Genomic DNA, 22,264 nt, shown 5'->3' on the forward strand with positions numbered 1-22,264 from the left:
CTTTCAGAGTATCTATATTATTAGCCATCCATAATTGTCTAATGAATGACAAGCGCAAAGTAATGTTAGACCAACTAAGCTTGACTTACTACGAAAATGCATCAACTGTGTATGAGGCTTATCAATTACACACACAGCATTACCATATGCGGAACACTACAGCATCACGAAGAGTTTAGATCTGTACTGCTTCAGTCACTTTAAATTGGATCAAAACTGACTGGCGTGTAAATGGCCTTGTAAGTTTACAGCAGCAATCCCAGTAGGTTTACAGCAGCAGTCCCACGTTCAAAAAGAGCAGCAATGCTCTTTAAAATAAAAGGGACACACTCAAAGTTGAGATAAGGCAGACCAACATAAGACATCTTATTACACTGACAGTACAAGTTCAGTTTCCCTTTTTATATATTTCAGCTTTTTAATCACCTGTTTGACGTGTTTGATCGGTTGCCCTTCATTAATTCATAGCTAGTATATTAGAGTTAAGTGTTTGACCAAGTAATGTTATTTCACTGTGTAAAACTTCAAGGTCTCACCTTAATTTGAGTGAAAAACCATTAGTAGATGGATACAGCCTGTGAGTCCATGAGGCTGAATATATGCATCATCTTAAATGTTGTCATAACATCATGATAGTGTTCATCTTTGAATAACAATCATTCAGAAAATGCATTTCTTTGAGGCGTTTCATTTAAAATATTATCAAGATATCCATTAACACAGAAACAAACCACAAAATATATCATAAACACACAACTATTAGAATGTTTACAAAATTGAGACTCTTACAAGCTGTTAATTTCTTAATCTTCTCTTTCTCTTCATGAGTTAGTAGTAAGTCCTCCAAGCTGGCATACAGTAACTCTACCTTGGTTGAAGGTCTGGGTAGAATATTCCATGTATCACTCCTTCTATGACAACATTTGAAAATGTATCTATGGGGAGAAAAAAAGCAAAGTAAAACTGATGTGTTCTATACAATATTACATTCCCGCTTCAAATGATTATTGTATTTACATGATACATTTGTATTCTAATTTGCTTCTATTTACATATTGTATTAMWTTTTTTTTTTTATATATTCTTATTTGTCGCATTATTGGGGGGGAGCATTGTGTATCCTGTGCATATGACAAATAAACTTGACTTGATTTAATAGGACAAAATAGATCTTTAATATTGCAAACATATTGCTTGTATATTCATGGGCAGCCTGAAGATGTGTAAAGATATGTTACCGTGGGTGGACGGGAGCATGTAGGGGTCTCTACGGTAGAGCATTGCTGGTTGGTGGGTCAGTTTACTAGAGAGACCAGAGAGGAGAATGAGAAGTTTCACAAGTCTAATAAAGCCAATGTTCTGACAAAATTATTCAGAATAGTTAGCAATCTGAAATTGCATTTTGACATTATACTTTGGAGTTAGCCTACAACACATTCACTACTATAAATCTAATCAACATAAAATCACTTAACAAACCTTGCCTCTTCAGATTCAGTTTCAAATGACCTTTAAAGAAAGAAAAAAATGCAAGATTGAAAATCAGTTTGGGGATATTATTTAGAGGAACCATTTTCTTTCCCAGATGAGATGTTCTAAAAGTAGCCTCGCTTTTATAGGGCACATTGTATAAAAMCTCACCCACAACTTTCTGTTTTTGTCAGTGAGGGAAAGTGGYGGATGTTGAGGAAATCCAGGAATATCTTTGGGAGAACTTCATTCTCCATAATTATAGTCTGGAATAACGGACACAAGAAAAACAAAAGCAAATGGAAGTCAGGGGAAAAAGGTCAAAGTGGTCCTATTGATACAAAAGATTGAGAGTGTGTGGATTCAGAATATCTAGTCAGTGTAGCCATGTGGTTGTATTCTCATTACCTGTAGATAGAGTTCCAGACCATGTCTTCTCTGCTCCAGAACTTTGGGAATCCAGTTCCGTACATGCTTAGAGGGAATCTCAGGAGGCGTCATACTCTTCTTCAGCTGAAAGAAGCAAATATCAAATTGAGCATGGTCACAGGGCAATCTGTGGATGAGGGTAGAGGAATCTTTCAAAGCCTAGCTCAAGCCGATTCCACTAATTATCACCCCACAAACCTAGACCAGCCTTACAATATCATTGACAATGATGGCTCAGGATGTTGCAGAGTACAATATATGTTTAGAAAGTAAAGTGGGCTCTGTTCTTGCACCAAGAATAGAAGTCAGTCTTTTGCATGGCCATGGCAGAAAATAATCAATGGTACACAAAAACTCACTATTTTATGGAGATTATGAAATTCACTGTAGCGCTTCTTCACTGTATGCTGTCTGCCATTCATTAGYACGTCGATTTTAAAGACCTGAAGATGAAAAAGAACCACAGTCATGGTTAGGAAATGTTAAATTAATGTGAACGTACGAAAGATATGACAATGATTTGAACAAATTCACATTTGACAGTCATAGCCATTTAAAACAATACACTAGTTGGACAAAACTGCTCTTTCGTGACTTTGTTATCAAAATGAAACAGTAGGGAGTTTCACACCCTGTCAGGGCTACCAGTCAAAATCTGTTTTTAAGGTCGCTGGTCAAAATTCCTAGAATGGATTGCTCCCAACCGGGGTCTTCTCTACTCCCACTCTAGTCACGTCAAGTTTGCCTTGATAGTAGCTAACATTGCCCAAATTGAAGTAGCTAAGATACTCTTGGTTTGTTTTCAACCATGTGTTGCAAACCTGCAATGCTATGATTGTGGCACAGGCTTAACGTTACTGGTGCAGAGGACATTCAAGATCTCTTACCGTGTACCCTTTCTCAATCGGATTGTCCTCTGAACGGAACGATGGAATGAAAATCCTGACGTTATGCATTTTCGAAAAACAACTCCAACACTAAATGCATGAAACCCCCAGATATATATGAACTTGCAAACACATAGGGGGGTTTTGGGAGCCAGCTAGCTAGCTAGCTAGATACATTTTGTTGAAACGGGTTCTTCTTCTTGTTTTGACTGTAGCGTATGGAAGTGCAATAAAGTCACACTGCTGCTCTCTACTTGGGTGGAGAGGTATTACGACCGCGAGCCTCATTAATCAATTAACCAACATAATTTGYATCTCAAATTAATCAACTGTGTGAAAACCAGCTACAATATATTTCGAGGGGTTAAATAAGAAAACAAAATCACAATGAATGGCACAATGATTTATTCAAGTAGATTTCCTGGAATACATCAAAACGGTGCAGTTATATGAGCTTTTTCTTTGCATAAATATCAAACAAAACAGGACAAAAGAGATAGCTAGCAGACTAACCATAAGTAAAAGCATTTCACAAAACAAATGAATCCTAATTCTGCTGGAATATTTGGTTCAGAGCACAGGCACAGTATGTACAGTATCCAGTACTATATGGGCAATACTTTTACTCAGGGATGGGCAACTTGTGAGCAAAACATTTTAGTGGCCCACCTCTTGACAGAGGACACATTTTAGAGTTAAGTTCCTGCAATTCTACACATTTTGCCATGGGGCGTAGAGAAAATGTTGCAGTTTTAAAGCAAAGTTTGCTGCAATTCTTCACATTTTGCAATGGGACTGAGAGAATATTTATGACTAATTTCATGCAAAATTTCATTTTTGGAAGTTGATTCCTGGGCCTACAAAAAATTCATCTGTGTACTGCTAATATATACCAATTTCCAACCCCTTAAGGTCATAAAAAAAATCTAAAGTGACATTGAACTTAGTTGTAAACATACAAGCTATAGCAAGCAAATGTGAATAATTATAGAAAGAATGGATTAAAGGGATGATATGTCTGATGTAAAACACATACAACGATGAGGGAAATAAGCCATGGTTAAAAAAAATTGTATCGATATGTAAAAAACAAGCCATTTCAAATTTTGGTGGGGTTTTAACATCTGAAATTCAATGTATTTGGTTTAGACCTTTAAAAACCAACTATAGGCTATGTAATATAGAGGCTATACTTTTAATTCTAAACCTATCAAGTAATTAGATCCAGATTTTATTACCTCCTCATTGAACATACAGAATGGCTTTACAAAAACATGCTTAATTTAGGAATAAAATGAACCTTAGAGTTTTAATTTTACATTAATCGGAAAAATTGGTCAACTGTCAATTTGGTAAGAGTATGGCCATTTTTACATAATTGCAGTTATCCATGTGTGCTTTATCCACAAATTTGTACAAGGAATTGGCTGTCATTTGCTGCTATGGAGTTTTCACAGAATTGCTTCTCAGTGGTTTGGAGAGTGACATCCCCCTCTTAATAGCTGAGAAGAAAATAATAAAGAATTTCATCACATACAGCACATACAACAAAACACACAGCATAATATTTCCTGTAATGTGAGTTCTGATTATTAGATGGTCACAATAAGTTTATAAAGGATTACTGTCTGGCACACTACAGTGAATAAGATGCTGAGTAATCATGTGTTTAAACTTGGGCTGGTTTCCTAGACCTAGTCCTACTCCCGACTCCTACTATAAAAAGCATGCACAATGTTATGCAAAATGAGATGAGGGGTTTCAAGACTCACTGTGAGACATGACATCCTGACACATAGGCGTAGTTGCCAGTATAGCGGACCTCACAGCGCACAATGTTATTGCTGTAGTCAGACTCTGGAACCTGATAGCTGGGGTTCACACTGATCTAAAACACAAAAAGAGCAAAAAGGGTAGAAGTACAAATGTTTCATAGCGTTTCATAAAAACAATGGAAATTCTTCCTAGAGATGGTATGGGAATATGTGACACAGTGTTCAGCTACAAAGTGCCAATAATGTCATCTGTTTTTGTGACAAACCTTCAGGACATAGTTCCCAGGTTTCACATCTGTAATATCAATCCACTGGCAGTCGATGTCTGCATTATAGGTATCATAACATCCTGGACTCAGGCCCTATAACCAAAGGAGCAACATGAAACCTCTGATTAGACAACAGTATGAAGCACCTACATGCCATTACAGAGTATCAGGGTTGGGGTCAATTCCATTTCAATTCCAGTCATTTTCAAGAAGAACATTGAAATTCCAATTCCATTTATGTTCAATTCTTTTAAATGAGGAACATGTGGAATTGGAATTTRGTTTACTTTCTGAATTGACTGGAATTTAAATGGAATTGACCCCAACCCTGCAGAGTATTTAACTGCATGTATGTGTTTTGCTGGACATCATACCCTGGTACTAAACAACTAGTTATACAATCTAGACATACAAGAAGAGCAAAATTGGCACTGTCCAGTTATTCGTTGAGATACGAGATAAAGCAGGAAAATCATCCATGGTTGGACATTTATCATGTATTTTTTTATTAGGATCCCCATTAGCCGACGGCAATGGTGACAGCTAGTCTTCCTGGGGTCGGATTGTCAACATGACATAAAGCAACAAGGGTTGTGTTGGTAACCTGGGTGTGTGAGGTGCAAGCAAAGCGTCTGTAGTAGCCGTAGTCACAGGAGCTGTCCTCCAGGCAGAAGCTGGCCTTGTGTCCCTCAGCCACACTCCTCCCACCAGAATCCAGCAGGTCATAGTGGCTGAATTCATCCATGCTATGGTAATGTCTGGAGAGAATCAGGACAATGGAGGTTGATCAGTGTAAAATAACTGATTCAATAACTTGGTTATCACTTTGGCTGGCATTCAATCAAACATGCACTGTAGAAAAATTAAAACATGTTGTTCCAATGCTGAGGAATACATATTTTAAGGTTTCAGGTCAAGATCCAGTCAATGAGACAGAGACTTACAAATCAGTTGTACAAAAACCAACTATAGGATGTAAATCAATATGTTAATTGGAACTCTGCCAAATGTACCCCATACTTGATGTTAGTACATTATGTGACTTACTTCAGTGTCACGTTCTGACCTTAGTTCTTTTGTATTTTCTTTGTTTTAGTATGGTCAGGGCGTGAGTTGGGTGGGTTATCTATGTTTTGTGTTTCTATGTTGGGTTTTTTGTTTGGCCTGATATGATTCTCAATCAGAGGCAGGTGTTAGTCATTGTCTCTGACTGGGAACCATATTTAGGTAGCCTGTTTTCTGTTGTGTTTTGTGGGTGGTTGTCTTCCGTGTTTGTGTGTTCCACAYGGAACTSTTTCGGTTTTCTTATCTATTCACTTTGTTATTTTTGTATTGTTGTCGTGTTCAGTATTATTAAATATAATGGACACTTACCACGCTGCGCATTGGTCCGACCTTTCTTACTCCTCGTCAGATGAGGAGGCACGAATTCCGTTACAGAACCACCCACACACCGGACCAAGCAGCGTGGTAACGGGCAGCAGCAGCGGCAGCGATATCTGGAAAATGGACTTGGGAGGAGATTCTGGACGGTAAGGGACCCTGGGCACAGGTTGGTAATACGCCGCCCAAAGGCTGAGCTGGAGGCAGCGAAAGCGGAGAAGCGGCGGTATGAGGAGGCTGCACGAAAGCGCGGCTGGAAGCCAGAGAGGCAGCCCCAAAAGTTTATTGGGGGGGGCCACACGGGGAGTGTGGCTAAGCAGGTAGGAGCCTGAGCCAACTCCCCGTGCTTACGTGGAGAGCGAGTGTCCGGGCAGACACCGTGTTTTGGAAGAGCTCACGGTGTCTCCAGTACGTGTGCATAGCCCGGTACGGTACATAGCAGGCCCACGTATCGGCCGGGCTAGAGTGGGCATCGGAGCCAGGTGCCATGAAGCCGGCTCTACGCATCTGGTCTCCAGTGCGTCTCTCGGGCCGGGGTACATGGCACCAGCCCTACGCATGGTGTCTCCTGTACGTGTGCATAGCCCAGTGCTGCCTTTTCCACCTCGTCGCACTGGCATGGCTAGGTGAGCATTCAGCCAGGTAGGGTTGGGCAGGCCTCGGTGCTTGAGACCTGTAGTGCGCCTCCACGGTCCGGTCTATCGGTGCCCTTCTCCACGCACCAGCTCTCTGTGGCAGCCCCACGCACCAGCTTCCTGTGGCAGCCCACGCCCCAGCCTCCGGTGCTGGAACCACGTACCAGGCCTCCAGTTCGTGCACCCCGCACTCGCCTGAGCGTGCGGTGTTCCAGCCCGGTACACAGTTCCGGCACCACGCACCAGGCCCTACTGTGCGCCTCCGGGTCCAGTATGCCTGTTCTGCTCCCCGCACTCGCCCAGAGGTGCGTGTCCCCAGCCCGGTACCCACAGTTCCGGCACAAGCACCAGTGGCACCACGCCAGTCAGGAGTCGCACGACCGCCGCATAGTCAGGAGCCGCCAGAGCCGCGCCAGTAGGGCCGCCAGAAGCTGCCCGCCAGTCAGGAGCCGCCAGAGCCGCCCGCAGTGCAGGAGCGCCAGAGCCGCCGCCAGTCAGGAGCTGGCCTTTCAGTCCTGAGCTGCCCCCCTCGTCGGGCTGCCAGTCGGATGCCTCAGTCGAGCTGCCCTCAGTCCGGAGCGCTGCCCCTCAGTCCGGAGCTGCCCTCAGGAGCTCCCCGGAGCTGCCCTCAGTCCGGAGCTGCTCCTGCAGTCCAGTGGGGCCTTTTAGTAGGGGCAGTCCTAGGTTGGCGGCGAGGGTCGCCGCTCTAAAGACGCTACTGAAAGCGGACTAAGACTATGGTGGAGTGGGGTCCACGTCCAGCGCAGAGCACCACACGGAAGATGCCCACCCAGACCCTCCCTATAGGTTCAGGTTTGCGGCCGAGTCCGCACCTTGGGGGGGGGGGGGGGGGGGGGTACTGTCAGTTCTGACCTTAGTTCTTTTGTATTTTCTTTGTTTTAGTATGGTAGGGCGTGAGTTGGGTGGGTTATCTATGTTTTGTGTTTCTATGTTGGGTTTTTTCGTTTGTGCCTGATATGGTTCTCAAATCAGAGGCAGGTGTTAGTCATTGTCTCTGATTGGAACCATATTTAGGTAGCCTATTTTCTGTTGTGTTTTGTGGGTGGTTGTCTTCCGTGTTTTGTGTGTTCCACACGGAACGTTGTTTGGTTTTCTTATCTATTCACTTTTTATTTTTGTATTGTTGTCGTGTTCAGTATTATTAAATATTAATGGACACTTACCACGCTGCGCATTGGTCCGACCTTTCTTACTCCTCGTCAGATGAGGGGGAAAATTCCGTTACATTCAGAGCATAGCTATGGGCTGAGGTAATGTGAAATGCAGACTTCTATGGAATCAAGAGAACTGGCATATTTTGAATGTATATAGATTATAGACTTCTCTCTCTGAAGGTTCTGGCTACACATCAGGAATCACATTTCTCATGTGCAATACAAGTTATGTTTTGGAGTCAAATATTTTGWTGTGGAAATTGGAGTCAAATACATTGCCATACATTGTTGCATTGCTATATTTGACAGACCAATGAGTCTGATGAGACCAGTATGTTAATGATCAATAGAAGGACATGAATCTACTCTGTAAGACGGAGAAGGAAAAAGAAAGAACAGCACAAATTATACAGTGTTTGTGTAACTGACAGAGAAACATACAGATCTGGACATAGGTGGAAAGTCATATAGATAGACTGGGAGAGACTCACTGATGACAACTGTGCCATTCCCAGGAGTAGCGCGGTCTGCTTGGCAGGAAGTCAGCCGTCCCCTGGTTCTTCACACGTTGTGGGAACCTCAGAAGCATGCGGGTGTCATAGTCTCTTGCTCTGTAGGCTGAACTGCCACACCAACACAACATCACAAACTGAATACACTTTGGACACAGAATTGAATAGAGTGCATTTATAATCCAAATACCTTCTTTTAAATAAAGCGTTTGGTCTTACATTTCTGGGAAAGGTTTGGTACAGCGAGTAGTGATTCCTTTCGAGAAGGATATGGTTGTTTGCGTTTGTTTTGATAATGAGTTTACCAGTTTGACTAGTGATGATTTCTCCATGTAAACTGAGGAGTGTTAAAACGGTTTGTTGAATTCTACCGGTCGACCCTTACAACTGGCAGCAGGATTCTATTTAGGGCAACCTTAAACCACAAACGCTCAAGAGTTACAACTCACACAATCTGGCTCACACAATGAAGTTGTTGGACAATAACCTTCTCTTTAAATCCGTAATGTTTGTTCCAATAGTACCTTGACAAGCAGTTCTCTTCATTTGCACATCGGAGGTTGTACATAGGAACTCTCTGGACATATGCAGAGGCTTGAACGTAGTATGCATCTGGCACAAGATCAGGCAGACCTAGAGGGTATGTATTTGTCTTAATCACAAGTTAATGTTATATGAAGACATTAAGACACAGAAGTCAATTTGTAAGTCGCTCTGGATAAGAGCGTCTGCTAAATGACTTAAATGTAAATGTAAATGTAAGACACAGAACTTATCTTTTTAAAGTTACATGTACTGGGAAAATAATTCTGCAGAAAATGCATCTCAAATTCCAACCAATTCAACCATTCTTACCGTTCTGATGGTACCTTGTGCCATATCCAGGTCTCTCTCTGCGTCTGGGACTCTCGTACACGTCATAGTAATTGTAGTAAGGATTATCTGAATCTGAGGTCTTGTATGGGTTGTAAGGATCATCCCCTGCCATCATGTCTTCTCTTCTCGGCGATGGGGACGGTTTGTCCTGTGTCCCATTCGTCGTGCCATTTGCCTTCGTTTCTGCATGGCCAATTGGATGGGCATCCTGATGCTGGTGCCTCTGTCCCCTAGGGGGCCTTGGAACTCGAGGTGGTATCCAGCGCGGGCGCGCTCCTGCGCCGGACACTGTGTGAATAGATGAGGGAAGCGGTCTCGATGAATCAGAGGGTTTGTTGGCTTCCCCATCGCTAATGATGGTGACAGGTCTCTCCTGGGCTTGCTCTTTATCGGCGCCTCTTTGCTTTGGTGGTCGATATTCCGAGCCGTGACTCAGAAGGCTAAAAACTTTACCGTTGTGCGCCCATTGTATTGTCTGCCGTAATGTACCTGCGGCTTGGTTATTTCCTGGCCTTGTCTCTGGTGGATTCCGCTGAGATTGGACAGTTTGCGGTATGCAAACAAATAAACATACGTGTGCACACGCATAAAGCGTGACAAATGAACGCACTCCCATAATACAACTAATTCAACTAAATAGGTTATGACTGATAATTACTAATATTTTACTTTACGTGGTATATCATTTTCCCGTTGAAAATAAAGTACATTCAATTACTTTTCAAAGTAAGTCTAATTTACACTACATTAAATGCTGAAAAACCTGCACCAGTATTGCTATGTTCTCCACGCAACCTCACATCGTTCTGTCCAGAGCCTAGCAGATGCGCTAAGAGTGGGGAGGAGGAGGAGTTGAACATATGAAGTTTCTAATTCCGTTGTTAGACAAGCCCAGAATGGCATGGTGCTCATGTAACAAACTGGATGGATAGGCTACTTGACGCCGACCCTCTTAATGGGTCTACTCCAGAGTTTGATAATATAAAACCATGTGTTATGTTTTTCTTGCACTGTCTGACGTTATTATAACTGTCAGACATGTGCGGTGTAATTAACATGAGTTGCAGATGTGTAGCCTACAAACTAAACATGTTAACTAACTAAACAGTTAAATTACAAATATTTATATATGAAGCATTTTCAACAGGTCCCTCAGTTAGTAAAATAATCCCTATGTCACCTTGGTCATCCAGGTGGAATCACTGATGTGTGGACTTTGCTAATGACTGCTTAGGGCTTGCAAAAGCACATCACAGTATAAGCACATAATCACAGTCACAATGCCTTTCTGCAATTACCCCACCCAGGAAATAAATCTGGGAGAGAAAACACACACGCACGCACAATTTTATAAAGTCAGACTACTTAAAACAATTCTGATTTTGCAACAGTAGGCCTATTTCTTATAGTATGTGACAAGAAAATAACAAGCTCCTTGGCCAGATCAGCAGGAACGCAAATGTTAGGATAAATAGCACTTACTTTGTTGGATGACCTCTGACAAAAGTGCAACCTCATCGTGCCAAAATGGTCTTTGCACAACTTTCTCACAGGAGCTCTAAAATGTAAACATGTCATTGTGATGTTCACTCACATAAACCAAAACTGAACAAAAAAATCCAGCTTCTTTCCCTTTGGTCCTTTTTTGGCAATGTGTTACTCTTATTTTTAAGCGTTGCTATATGAATTTATGCAGCAGTTATTATATGCAATAAACACATTGCGGTCTCTGTTCTTTCATTTGGGACTGTTTCATTGTTGCCTCAGATTGCAGTATGACCACGTTGATTCCTAAAGTCCTGAACATATCGGGAACTTTTACTCTTCCCTTGCAGTCTGCCAAAGAAAACACTTCCCTGTTGTTAACACTAGGGACATAATATATAGTTGGGTTACCTTAATCAATGGTTTTCATTTTTCTCTGTCTAGTCGTCTCGGAAATGTATTTTTTAAATGACTGACCACAGTAGCCCTGACTGTACTGCAGTACCAGATAAAAAATCACCAGAACGCAATAATCTCTCAATCCACAGTCAACACTGCTGGACACTATCAAAATGCATACTCTGTGAAAAAATATATACAAAAAATACACACTAAGATCTTATCTTACATATCCTGAAACTAAAGGGCAGCTATATTATTTCCATACCCACATTTTACACTAGGGGGCAGATTGTAGCAAACTAAAGTAATGCATCTGGTTTCTTACTGTCCCATAGTTTTGTAACAGGGATGTTTTCCATTGGGGACTGGGCACTTTCTATTAGTAATTATTAATTAAACAGTATGGTACGTTGCAGTTTTTTTGGGCTAATCAATGTGTCCACGAAGGCCTTTTCATCGACCACACAAAGAGACAATCTGGAAAGAAGCACTTGTTTATGACCTCCGATAATTATAATAAATGACCATATCATTTTTTTTGTCCCTAAATCTTCTTAGAATTGGTCATTGACATAGACCACACACTGTGGAAAAATCCAAATTTATAGAATTGGCTGGCCAGTACTGAATTATAAAATAGTCTCTCTGCACGTTTCAGACCAGAGTCACATGACTTGACATCATTCCTTGTGTAAGCTCTCTAAAGGCGAATCAGAGCCAAGAGGCATGATTTGATCTCCCCCAAAATGTGTCCTCCCTCGGAACGTCTTGGAATTGTCTAAAACGCAGAGATGTATAGCAGACATTTAATCCAGCAACAATGACAACCATGGGGATACAATTATCTATTTACGTTTACAGGGCCCTCAAAAGTAAAAGTAGAAAGTGGCAAGTATATCAAATCAAATGTTATTGGTCGGTAAACATATTTAGCAGATGTTACTGCGGGTGTAGCGAAATGCTTGTGTTCCTAGCTTCAACAGTGCAGTATTATCAACAGTGCAGTATTAACAATTCACAACAATAAAGATKAATTCAAAAGTAAAATAATGGAATTAAGAAATATATACATATTAGAACGAGCAATGTCGAAGTGGCATTGACTAGAATACTGTAGAATACAGTATATACATATGGGATGAGTAAAACATTGTGTCAGTGGAGGAAAATGTATATTTAAAAATATATATATATATATTATAACTAAAATATAGTTGTTGCATAAGTATTCAGCCCCTTTGTTTAGGAAAGCCTAAATTAGTTCAGCTATCAAATTTGGCTTAACAAATCACATAATAAGGGTTGACATGGTTTTTGAATGAATAATACTTCCAACCCCCATACATACAACATCTGCAAGGTCCCTCAGTCAAGTATTGAATTTCAAGCACAGATTCAACTACAAAGACCAGGTATGTTTTAGAAAGCCTCATAAAGGACAATGATTGGTAGATGGGTAAAAATAACAAATCAGATATTGAATATCTCTATAAGCATGGTCAAGTTAATAATTATGCTGTGGATGATGTATTAAACCACCCAGACACATCAAAGATACATTCATCCTTCTGAACTGACCTGTAGGACAGGAATGAAACTGCCCAGGGATGTTATCATGAGGCCATTGGTGATTTTAAAACAGCTACAGAGTTCAATGGCTGTGATGGGAGAAAACTGAGGATGGATCAACAACATTGTAGTGACTCCACAATAATGACCTAAATGACAGTGAAGAAATTATACAAATATACAGAATAAAAATATTCAAAAAAACATCTTGTATGCAACAAGGCACTAAAGTAAAACTGCAAAAAAACACAGACAATGAATAAACTTTTTGGCCTGAATTCAATGCCTTATGTTTGTGGCAAATTCAACACAACACAATACTGATTAACTGCCTCCTTATTTTCAAGCATGGTGGTCGCTGCATCATGGGTATGGCTATCCTAGACATCTGCAAATACTGAGGAGTTTTTCCAGAATAAAAAGAAACGGGATGGAGCTAAGCACAGGCAAAATCCTAGAGGAAAATTTGCTTCAGTCTGCTTTACACCAGAGACTGGGAGAGGAATTCACCTTTCAGCAGGACAATAACCTACAACACAAGGCCAAATCTACACTGAAGTTGCTTACCTACAAGACAGTGGATGTTGCTGAGTGGCCAATATACAGTTTTGACTTAAATCTGCTTGAAAATCTATGGCAAGACTTGAAAATTGCGGTCTAGCCATGATCTTGACAGAGCTTGAAGAATCTTTTAAAGAATAATGGACCAATATTGCACAATTCAGGTGTGAAAAGCTCTTATAGACTTACCCAAGAAGACTCACAGCTATAATTGATGCCAAAGGTGTTTCTAACATGCATTGACTAAGGAAGCTGAATACTTATGCAACAACTATTGTTTAGTTATTTAACTTTTATTCATCTTTAAAAAATGTTAGACTTTTTCTTCCTCTTTGACATTACAGAGTATTTTGTGTAGATTGTTGACAAAAAAGTACAATTAAATACATTTTAATCACACTTTGTGATACAATAAAATGTGAAGAAATCCAAGGGGTCTGGATAATTTTGCAATGCACTGTATGTGGTGGTGCCAAATAGCTATCTTAAGATCACGAGCGTCTGCTAAATGACTCAAATGTAAAGTTTTCCATTAGGTCGTATATGCTACATAGATTTCTTATAAGTAGAGTTCTATTTCCAGTAAAATCCAACAGATGGCCTATCTTTCCAGAGAAAGAAGAGGGAAGACATTTGGATGATTCATTTTGATTATGTTTTGGACATGATTTGATTGCAGAGACTAGACTCTTATGATTCAGCATACTAAAGTAACATACCATAAGTTCCCCAAAAAGTAAAAATTATGTGCAGGTGTTTTTGGGTTGGTTCTTCTTGGTCCACCGAAACAGAACCATCTGTATGGGTCATGGTTGTTTTTCCTCGTAACTCATTGAATCACTTCCCATGCAGACTCCACTCTCTCCGTTAAGGGCAGCACAGTGTTCCCTAGACAGTGGAACCACATCTGCAAGCCATTAACCCAGTTCGCTTGTCCACGTTGCTGGAATTCTCGTTTTCTGACTTTGGGCCCAGACAGCCTAGTGGACACACTAAGAATTATTCAAAGACTGCCACTTATGGACAGCAAAATCAACTAAAGAATAAATAAAAAGTTTTGATAAGAAACCTTTGTCAACAGTAGAAAATGAGGCAGCAGGCATAGTGGTGATCCTATTATGGCCTCCTCCTCTTCCTCACATTCACCCCAATACAGCTTATTTGTTTAACCCCTCAAGTCTTCTATCCAGGCACAATTTACTAATTTATATCCCCTTTACAATCTCAGTCAAATTACCAATTCTTCACTTTCACATCCACCATCACCAAGCATTTGAAACCAGGTTGCCACTTCTACACTGCAGACAAATAAACATCCAGACAGACAATTTCAATGTTATTTTCTTTCATAGGCAGCAGGTTTCCATTACTCAACTTAAGAGTCTAGAACTGAATCTGGGCAGCACACACATATACACACACCACAGGCTACGTGGCATTCTGCACGTAGGCTGCCAAATACTTGTAGGCCCATACACAGCATCCAGGAGGAGGAGCCTCTCACACTGTACTGCCCTGGCCCACAACTACACTGGAGCTTCTGGTTTCACTCCCACCCCATAATGATCAGTACTTTTCAACCTCATAAAGTCTGGCATCTGAAATGCATGGGAGGAGGTAGTCTGTGACTCCAAGTGCATGAACCCTGGACTTCTGAATGTTTGAACTTCGCACATACCAACCGCATAATGTAATGATGTCTAATTCATTTATCTTCTTTCCCCGGAAAATCATCAGTGTGCATTGTCTGGGAAACATGAAAGCAGATATGGAAAGAAATGTACAGGATGTAGTAAAAGTAGGAATGACAGAGATGTGAGGGGGGAGAGTCATATAAAAGAGAAAGCCAGGTCGGAATGATAACACAAGCATTTTCTCCTATACCCGCAATAACATCTGCTAAATATGTGTATGTGACCAGTAAAATTTGATTTGATAACAGCTTGGACTAAAAATATTGGCCTAATTCAAAGCAAATGTCTTTGAGGTGATCATAATGAAGTCACAACAACTCACTTCACCAATGCATATGAAAAACACATTGGCACCATCTATTGGGCGTATAATCTATTGCAGTAAACCAGCAAAACGGTGCTGTGGTGGCCTTTCAGTTTTGAAGTTAGTGGGCAAGGTGCGAATTACAGGGAAACCAGGGGGAGCTCAGCTTCACTGAATGAGAAGTTAGCTCCCATAAATGCTCATCTAAATAATGCTAATTTAACCATTCTCTATTTGTTAAAAATGTAGTGTTAAATATGTTTTACAGTGGTAAATAAAAACAAACACCTCCATCTATCTGTCATGGTTTAAACCATTTATTTCGATGTGGAGGCACTGTCCACTCAGTAGTGCTGGATTTCAGCCTCAGCTGAGCCCTTGTCCGCATAGATTTTCCTTTGTATGTTCTAATTTTGCCATTTGTTTGCTATGGCTCCTTGATAAAAATAGCCTTTATTCCAACACTAGATTTATCCATTGATTTATCATTGTTTGCTTTTGTCAGCCAGCTGTTTAGAGCGCTCATTGCATTGTTTTTCAGGTACACGCAGGTACTGGTGTTCTCCGTGCCCAGAAGTACAGTGAACAAAAATATAAACACAACATGCAAGAAATTCTAAGATTTTACTGAGTTACAGTTCATAAAAGGAAATCAGTCAATTGAAATACATTCCTTAGGCCCTAATCTATGGATTTCACATGCCTGGGAATACAGATATGCATCTGTTGGTCACAGACACCTTAAAAAAAAGGTAGGGGCGTAGATCAGAAAACCAGTCAGTATCTGGTGTGACCACCATTTGCCTAACGCAGCACGACACATCTCCTTCACATAGAGTTGATCAGGCTGTTGATTGTGGCCTGTGGAATGTTGTCCCACTCCTCTTCAAACGCTGTGTGAAGTATCTTGATATTGTTGGGAACTGGAACATGCTGTCGTATACATAGATTCAGAGCATCCCAAACGTACTCAATGGGTGACGCCTGGTGAGTATGCACAGTATCTATGTGCATTCAAATTGCCATTGATAAAATGTAATTGTGTTCGTTGTTCGTAGCTTATGCCTGCCCATACCATAACCCCACCTCCATCATGGGGCACTCTGTTCACAACGTTGACATCAGCAAACCGCTCGCCCACACGACGCCATACAGTACACACTGTCTGCCATTTGTCTGGTACAGGTGCACTAGTGTAATGATCATGCTGTTTAATCAGCTTCTTGATTTACCACACCTGTCAAGGTTGATGGATTATATTGGCAAAGAGAAATGCTCACTAACAGGGAGGTAAACAAATTTGAGAAATAATCTTTCAGTGCGTATGGAAAATGTCTGGGATCTTTTATTTCAGCTCATGAAACATGGGACCAACACTTTTACATGTGTTTATATTTTTGTTCAGTATAGTAGACCATTTATTTAGCTTTATAATTTTTTAACAATAGTTGTTTTCTTCCCTGGATCAGCCGATGATGGGCAACAATATCACTAGACAACTAGCTTACAGCTAGACACCAATGCACATCCAATCCATCCAACATGTAGGCTGGCTACACGATAATGACAGTAGACCTATAAAGTGATTATTTCGGTCAGATTATTTTGGATTTGTGTGCCCGTGTGAAATGTTTCCATGGTGAAACATAATGAAATGTTATGAAGGCATAGTTACACTTACAGTGCATTTTCCGAGATCTCCAAGATCCATGATTTGTACAGGGTTTAAGTTCAACGTTCTAAGTCAATTGTTAATATGGTTAATAATGACAAATAACACTGTCATAAATGTCAATAACGTATGGAAAGAAAGGTATTGTTTTGTCACGATCTGTGAAGACTCCAGGCATTAACTCATGAATTATGGACAACTCATGAACTAGGGTGTAAAACATGTTTTGATTCGACTCATGTATTATATTGAATGTAGTCTACCCGTTCTGCATGTATTCATGTGTAAAATTGCCTCGGCAGAGGGTAGGCTACCGGCAGTGGTGTTGGCCTGGTGGAGGGTAAACGCAAGTAAACGCAGTTATCCAAACCTTTTCAGAAAAATTCACTGTAAAGGGAGTTTTTCTTGTTTTACCGCGACAAGCAGTTTACCCACCAATTTTTTTACCACTACATCACTGGCTACCGGTAGGCCTATTTGAAGGCATGCTAATACACATTGTAGCCTAGTGTAGTAAGTTGACCGTGTGTGTTAGGGTGAACAAATTGACCAGAAAATGTAAATTTGTCAGCAAGAAGCATCAATTAATGTAGGCCTAATCAATGACCATAGCTGAATGTCATTAGGAACACTTGTTGGTGTTCTGTAACAGATGTCTACTTCCATTCATCAAATGGCACGAGTAGACATGTAGTTTGGATCCAGGAATTATTTTGGAATGGACGAACAGACAGGTAGCCTACTTTTTGAAGTGATTTGTTTGACAATCAGATGAAAATATTATGACAGGTTGTGTTCATGACACATTAAAAGGTAATAAATGTTTACCGTTTAAATGACATCTTTATTAATAGGCCCATACAACCATTTCTAGAGCCCCCAGAATGTCATGGTGTAATTCACACTCGCACTTGTGGAAGAATAGACAGTACCATATTTACTCAGAAGTTGCAGGTGCCAAACAGAGTCTCCACTCTTGGTGGACATTTCACAAAGCATTTGTATTTTAAGAGACCTACAAAACATTATTTGTGTGACTCCAACTCACTATGAATGTAGTCTACCTTGTATGGTGGGTGGTTAGAATCTGTATGTGCAGATTACATTCATGTGATGTGTCCAAAGTAGTGTTCTCCTCTTACCCTTGGCTTGCAGTCAAGAGGCCCATCCAAGCAACTCCATCAACTTATCAATTTTGAGATGACACTCCATGACACAATGTTAAAAGACATGTAGCTTTAATCGTCATAGGTTGTCTTGCAAACACAGTGCCTTCTCACTCACCCTAAAACAAATCCAGTGAATTTGCACATACAGCACTGTACAGCTACTATTTGAACACAGCCTTTCCCTTCAACCAAAACGACCAGAGGAGCCTGTTTATCAGAAACTGTCCAGGTAGGAGATAGCACATTTCCCTCCCTTTCAATGGTATGTCTGGGATTGAATCAACAATGAATGCATCTATGTGCTGCAAGTCCAGGGCATAGATGTCATAGACAGGCTATCCTTTATATAAAAATAAAAAAAATCGATGGCCAAAGAGGAAAACACTGAAATTGAGATGGCCAACGATGGAGGTAAAACGACAACATACTCCAAGGTATTTTAGATTATTATGCGTGTTTCTTTAGTAGTTGGGTGCACCTTGTTTTCATAGGTTGAAGCACATGACGTAATTGAAGAGGTCTGCAGAAAGAAGGTGTAAACAAGCATCCACTTAATTTGTCTGCAGCCTGTGACAGTACTTATTCATTCATATTATAACTTCTGCAAGATTCGTAAATGCCGCTTTCAATGTCAGGTCAGAGAGAAAACCTGTTTTCACATCAGAATACGGAATTCTCTGCCTGGAGAACCTAAACTCCATCAGTATCAACAGTCTGGAGGTTTAGAGACTCTGGTGAAAGTTTGTCGTTTGTGTAGTCCAGGAATGTGACGAGGGCTGATGTGCGATGAGTGTGCCTCCCTAGCAGAGTCTCCAGCCAATTTGAGGATTTCATTGACTAAGTACTCCAGCACGCCAGCCAAAAACACGGAAGCTCTACACCCGACCTGTTCGGCGTACTTCCCAGCCCGCAAAAGTCTGTGAATTCTTCCGATTGGGAATACAAGTCCAGTACGGACAGAGAGATTATTTTCTTTTGCTTTGCTCTTCCCTTTCATACTTTTTAGCCCAAGAATCAGAATGTGTGAAAAAACCATACTATGAGTAGAGACGCAGTCCAGGCCTGCACTCCACATGCACTCTACATAAATAATATGCGCATGCGTTCGTTGCACGTGAMAGGCAACTTCCTCCTTCTTCGTCTTCCTTTTCTTCTTCTTCTTCTTTGGTATCATGGCGTTCGCACATTTGTTTGTGCATCACTCCACCTACCGTGCGATAGTGTGTGGTCGATCACGTTATCTTTTGTGATACAAAAATAAAAAGGAAAGGGGAAAAAAGACTCCACCAACTCACCCTACACTTAGATACCACTATTTCATACACAAATAACAAACAAAAATACCACATTCCACTACTTTGACCCTAACTGATCTTACACCTCTTTCGTTCTACACACCTAACTCTTCTGCAGGAAAACCTTGTACACCCAAGTACTTTTCTGCAGCTGCCACCACAACATCTATTTTCTGTGATTTCAAATTAAATTGATTTATAAAGCCCTTTTTACATCAGTAGATGTCACAAAGTGCTTATACAGAAACCCAGCCTAAAACCCCAAACAGCAAGCAATGCAGATGTAGAAGCACGGTGGCTCGGATTTATCTTCCATTTCTGAGGTACAACTGATAAACATGTCAATGAATGTTAAGAAGAAAACCTTACTGAAGCACCAATTCGCATCAGTCTGTATTGGTGTAACAGTATAACTTTAGACCGTCCCCTCGCCCCGATACGGGCGCGAACCAGGGACCTTCTGCACACATCAACAACAGTCACCCACGAAGCATCGTTACCCATCGCTCCACAAAAGCCCCAGAGCAAGGGGAAACAGTACTTCTAGGTTTCAAAGCAAGTGACGTAACTGATTGAAACGATATTAGCGCGTACCCGCTAACTAGCTAGCCATTTCACATCCGTTACACTGGCCTAGGCCTACTACTTACCCTTGACCCATCATCCTCTACTCTCTTCACTGCCTCAGCATACGACACCTTCTATTCTACTCTGACCTCGGCAACCTCAACCTGTATCTCTAGCACTGGGCACTTCTGATCCCCAGCAACATGGGCCTCCCCACAATTGACACACACTGTTTTTTCCACCAATACTACACATTCCTTTGTCCCATGCCCTCCTACACATTTCTCACATCTTGGAATCTCCCTCCTACACACTGCACCTTTGTGGATTCGGCACAAAAGCTTTCACAAGATAACTGACATATCCTAACATGACTTTGTCAGGTAAAGACTCTGCTTCAAAACACAAAAGGACAGACAATGTCTTCTCTGTTCCGCCACGCTCGCCACCGCGTCTGTGTCGCACCAAACGGCAGGCGTCACAGATACAGGGAATCTTCCATTTCAGTTGTTCCACCTCAACACTTAACGCCACCCCAGTAATCACACACCGAGTTCCCAGTTCCGAGTTTCCAGTTGTTTTGAATGCGGCACGATTTGCCGAGTTGTGACGTTTCACCACTTACCTTTTACATTTTCAACCAAAAGATAACAATATATATTTTTTTTAATTACAAACTTATCAAAGTGGAAAATGTAGATAACCAATTTTGACCATATTGTCAATGTCAAGCAAGCTAGCTAACTTTATTATTAGCTAGCTTATCAAGCTAGCTCAAATGTAATTGGTTGAAGAATTGGTCCGACTTCAAAAGCACTTGAACACAATCATGTCGGCTTTACGACCTTCCACTTTCCACTTTCCAGAAACTTTCCAGAAACTTTCCAGTTTCCCACTTTCCAAGAGCACATGCATGCTACGTTCATGTCATGAGTGATCTGAGGAATGACTTGTCTGCTTTGGAGGAACGACTTGGAGTGTTCAAGTGCTGGGGGTAATGCAAGAACCATTCTCACCATTGACAGCTGAAATCACAGCCATGTTTGTTGACATTTTCAGTTGTGCGTGACATCAGAGTTCAGGGTCCAGGGATGATACCTGAGTTTGCTGGTTATAATTACGAGTTGGAGGGGCGTTCATCTGCAATTTTCCCAACAGGAAGGTCATATTTACAAGTTTACAACATGAACGCGGCAGAATGCCCCATAAGGCCATTCCCATCTCAACACCAATAAATTAGGTCAACAGTACACACCATTAAATTATTTTGCCGTCTTAGTTAAGAATGTTTATTTTCTGATGCAGTTAATATTTATGCAATAAAAAACATGAATACAGTGTTTCAATCAAATAAAATATTTGTGAAATAAACCATAAAAAGCGGTAGAGAAAAAGGATACAGGTGCAGTACACATTTAAATAAGCAGCAAATTCAGGAAGTGTGCAGAATCTTCATTTCTATAGTTTTGTTGTATAGTATTTGTTTTTTCATTATATATATAAAACAATTGATAACTGACTTGAACATCTCACCGAACAATGTTAAGATTGTTTATAATAAACGAGTTACACAATTATAAATAAAAAGGGTTACTAGAACTGTTAGCTGATTCATAGTAGATGTGTATAGAGGAATTCAGCACTAGTTCTCCTTTTTGTTTATTTATACATTTACTTTATCATTTGTAAACGTTTAGATTCAAAAATATATATATAAAGTCGTCCTTTTCATTCCTTTTGCACAAATAAATGCATAAAAAAATTCCTACAGTATTCCTTGATTTGTTGACATGGAATGAGTAAACAACACATACAAAGTGACAGTAACAATGGCATAACAAAATATCAGATAGAAGAATGCAAATATATATATTTTTTAATGCAAAGAAAACGATATCGCCAGGCACCCCTATTTGGAACAACACCACATTACCTCCAGCGGTTAATTACAACACCCTTAAGTCCTGGTTCCAAAGTGGCATGTGAATTTTGAACATGTGTGTTATGATGGCTCTCTACTGTCATTCAATCGATAACAAGAAAAATGTGGGTTATTCAAGGTCAATTTCTTTAAGTTCTTACAACTAAGAAATCATAATTCATTCACTTAACCTAAGGCATATAGCATAGAGAAA

The 22,264-nt window shown here is 40.6% G+C and overlaps 2 protein-coding genes across 2 annotated transcripts; both read right to left on the bottom strand.

The window, feature by feature from the left end:
• Nucleotides 1-310: 310 nt before the first annotated feature.
• Nucleotides 311-2,992, bottom strand: LOC111964112 (sorting nexin-24). Its single transcript, XM_023987838.2, has 7 exons — nt 2,787-2,992; nt 2,259-2,342; nt 1,879-1,983; nt 1,642-1,736; nt 1,480-1,509; nt 1,239-1,303; nt 311-935 (listed from the first exon to the last, which is right to left on the bottom strand). Exons 1-7 carry the CDS (start codon nt 2,853-2,855, stop codon nt 865-867), a joined length of 519 nt encoding a protein of 172 aa, XP_023843606.1. The 5' UTR covers nt 2,856-2,992; the 3' UTR covers nt 311-864.
• Nucleotides 2,993-3,778: 786 nt separating this feature from the next.
• Nucleotides 3,779-10,220, bottom strand: LOC111964111 (protein-lysine 6-oxidase). The gene is made up of 7 exons (XM_023987837.2): nt 9,391-10,220; nt 9,060-9,168; nt 8,515-8,646; nt 5,435-5,588; nt 4,828-4,923; nt 4,559-4,674; nt 3,779-4,288 (listed from the first exon to the last, which is right to left on the bottom strand). The coding sequence occupies exons 1-7, from the start codon at nt 10,025-10,027 to the stop codon at nt 4,282-4,284; spliced, it is 1,251 nt and encodes a 416-aa protein (XP_023843605.1). The 5' UTR covers nt 10,028-10,220; the 3' UTR covers nt 3,779-4,281.
• Between the last annotated feature and the right edge of the window lie 12,044 nt (nt 10,221-22,264).

This window comes from Salvelinus sp. IW2-2015, linkage group LG5 (genome assembly GCF_002910315.2).
Source record: "Salvelinus sp. IW2-2015 linkage group LG5, ASM291031v2, whole genome shotgun sequence".
In the NCBI taxonomy this organism is placed as follows: domain Eukaryota; kingdom Metazoa; phylum Chordata; class Actinopteri; order Salmoniformes; family Salmonidae; genus Salvelinus; species Salvelinus sp. IW2-2015.

What these genes read in the sequence shown, in the direction of transcription:
- LOC111964111 (XM_023987837.2), bottom strand. Translation starts at nt 10,027, where the DNA reads ATGGGAGTGCGTTCATTTGTCACGCTTTATGCGTGTGCACACGTATGT. An exon ending in GAAGAGAACTGCTTGTCAAG is followed by an intron (nt 8,647 to 9,059) that starts GTACTATTGGAA and finishes TTGGTGTGGCAG; the next exon opens with TTCAGCCTACAGAGCAAGAG. An exon ending in CTGGGAACTATGTCCTGAAG is followed by an intron (nt 4,675 to 4,827) that starts GTTTGTCACAAA and finishes TTTGTGTTTTAG; the next exon opens with ATCAGTGTGAACCCCAGCTA.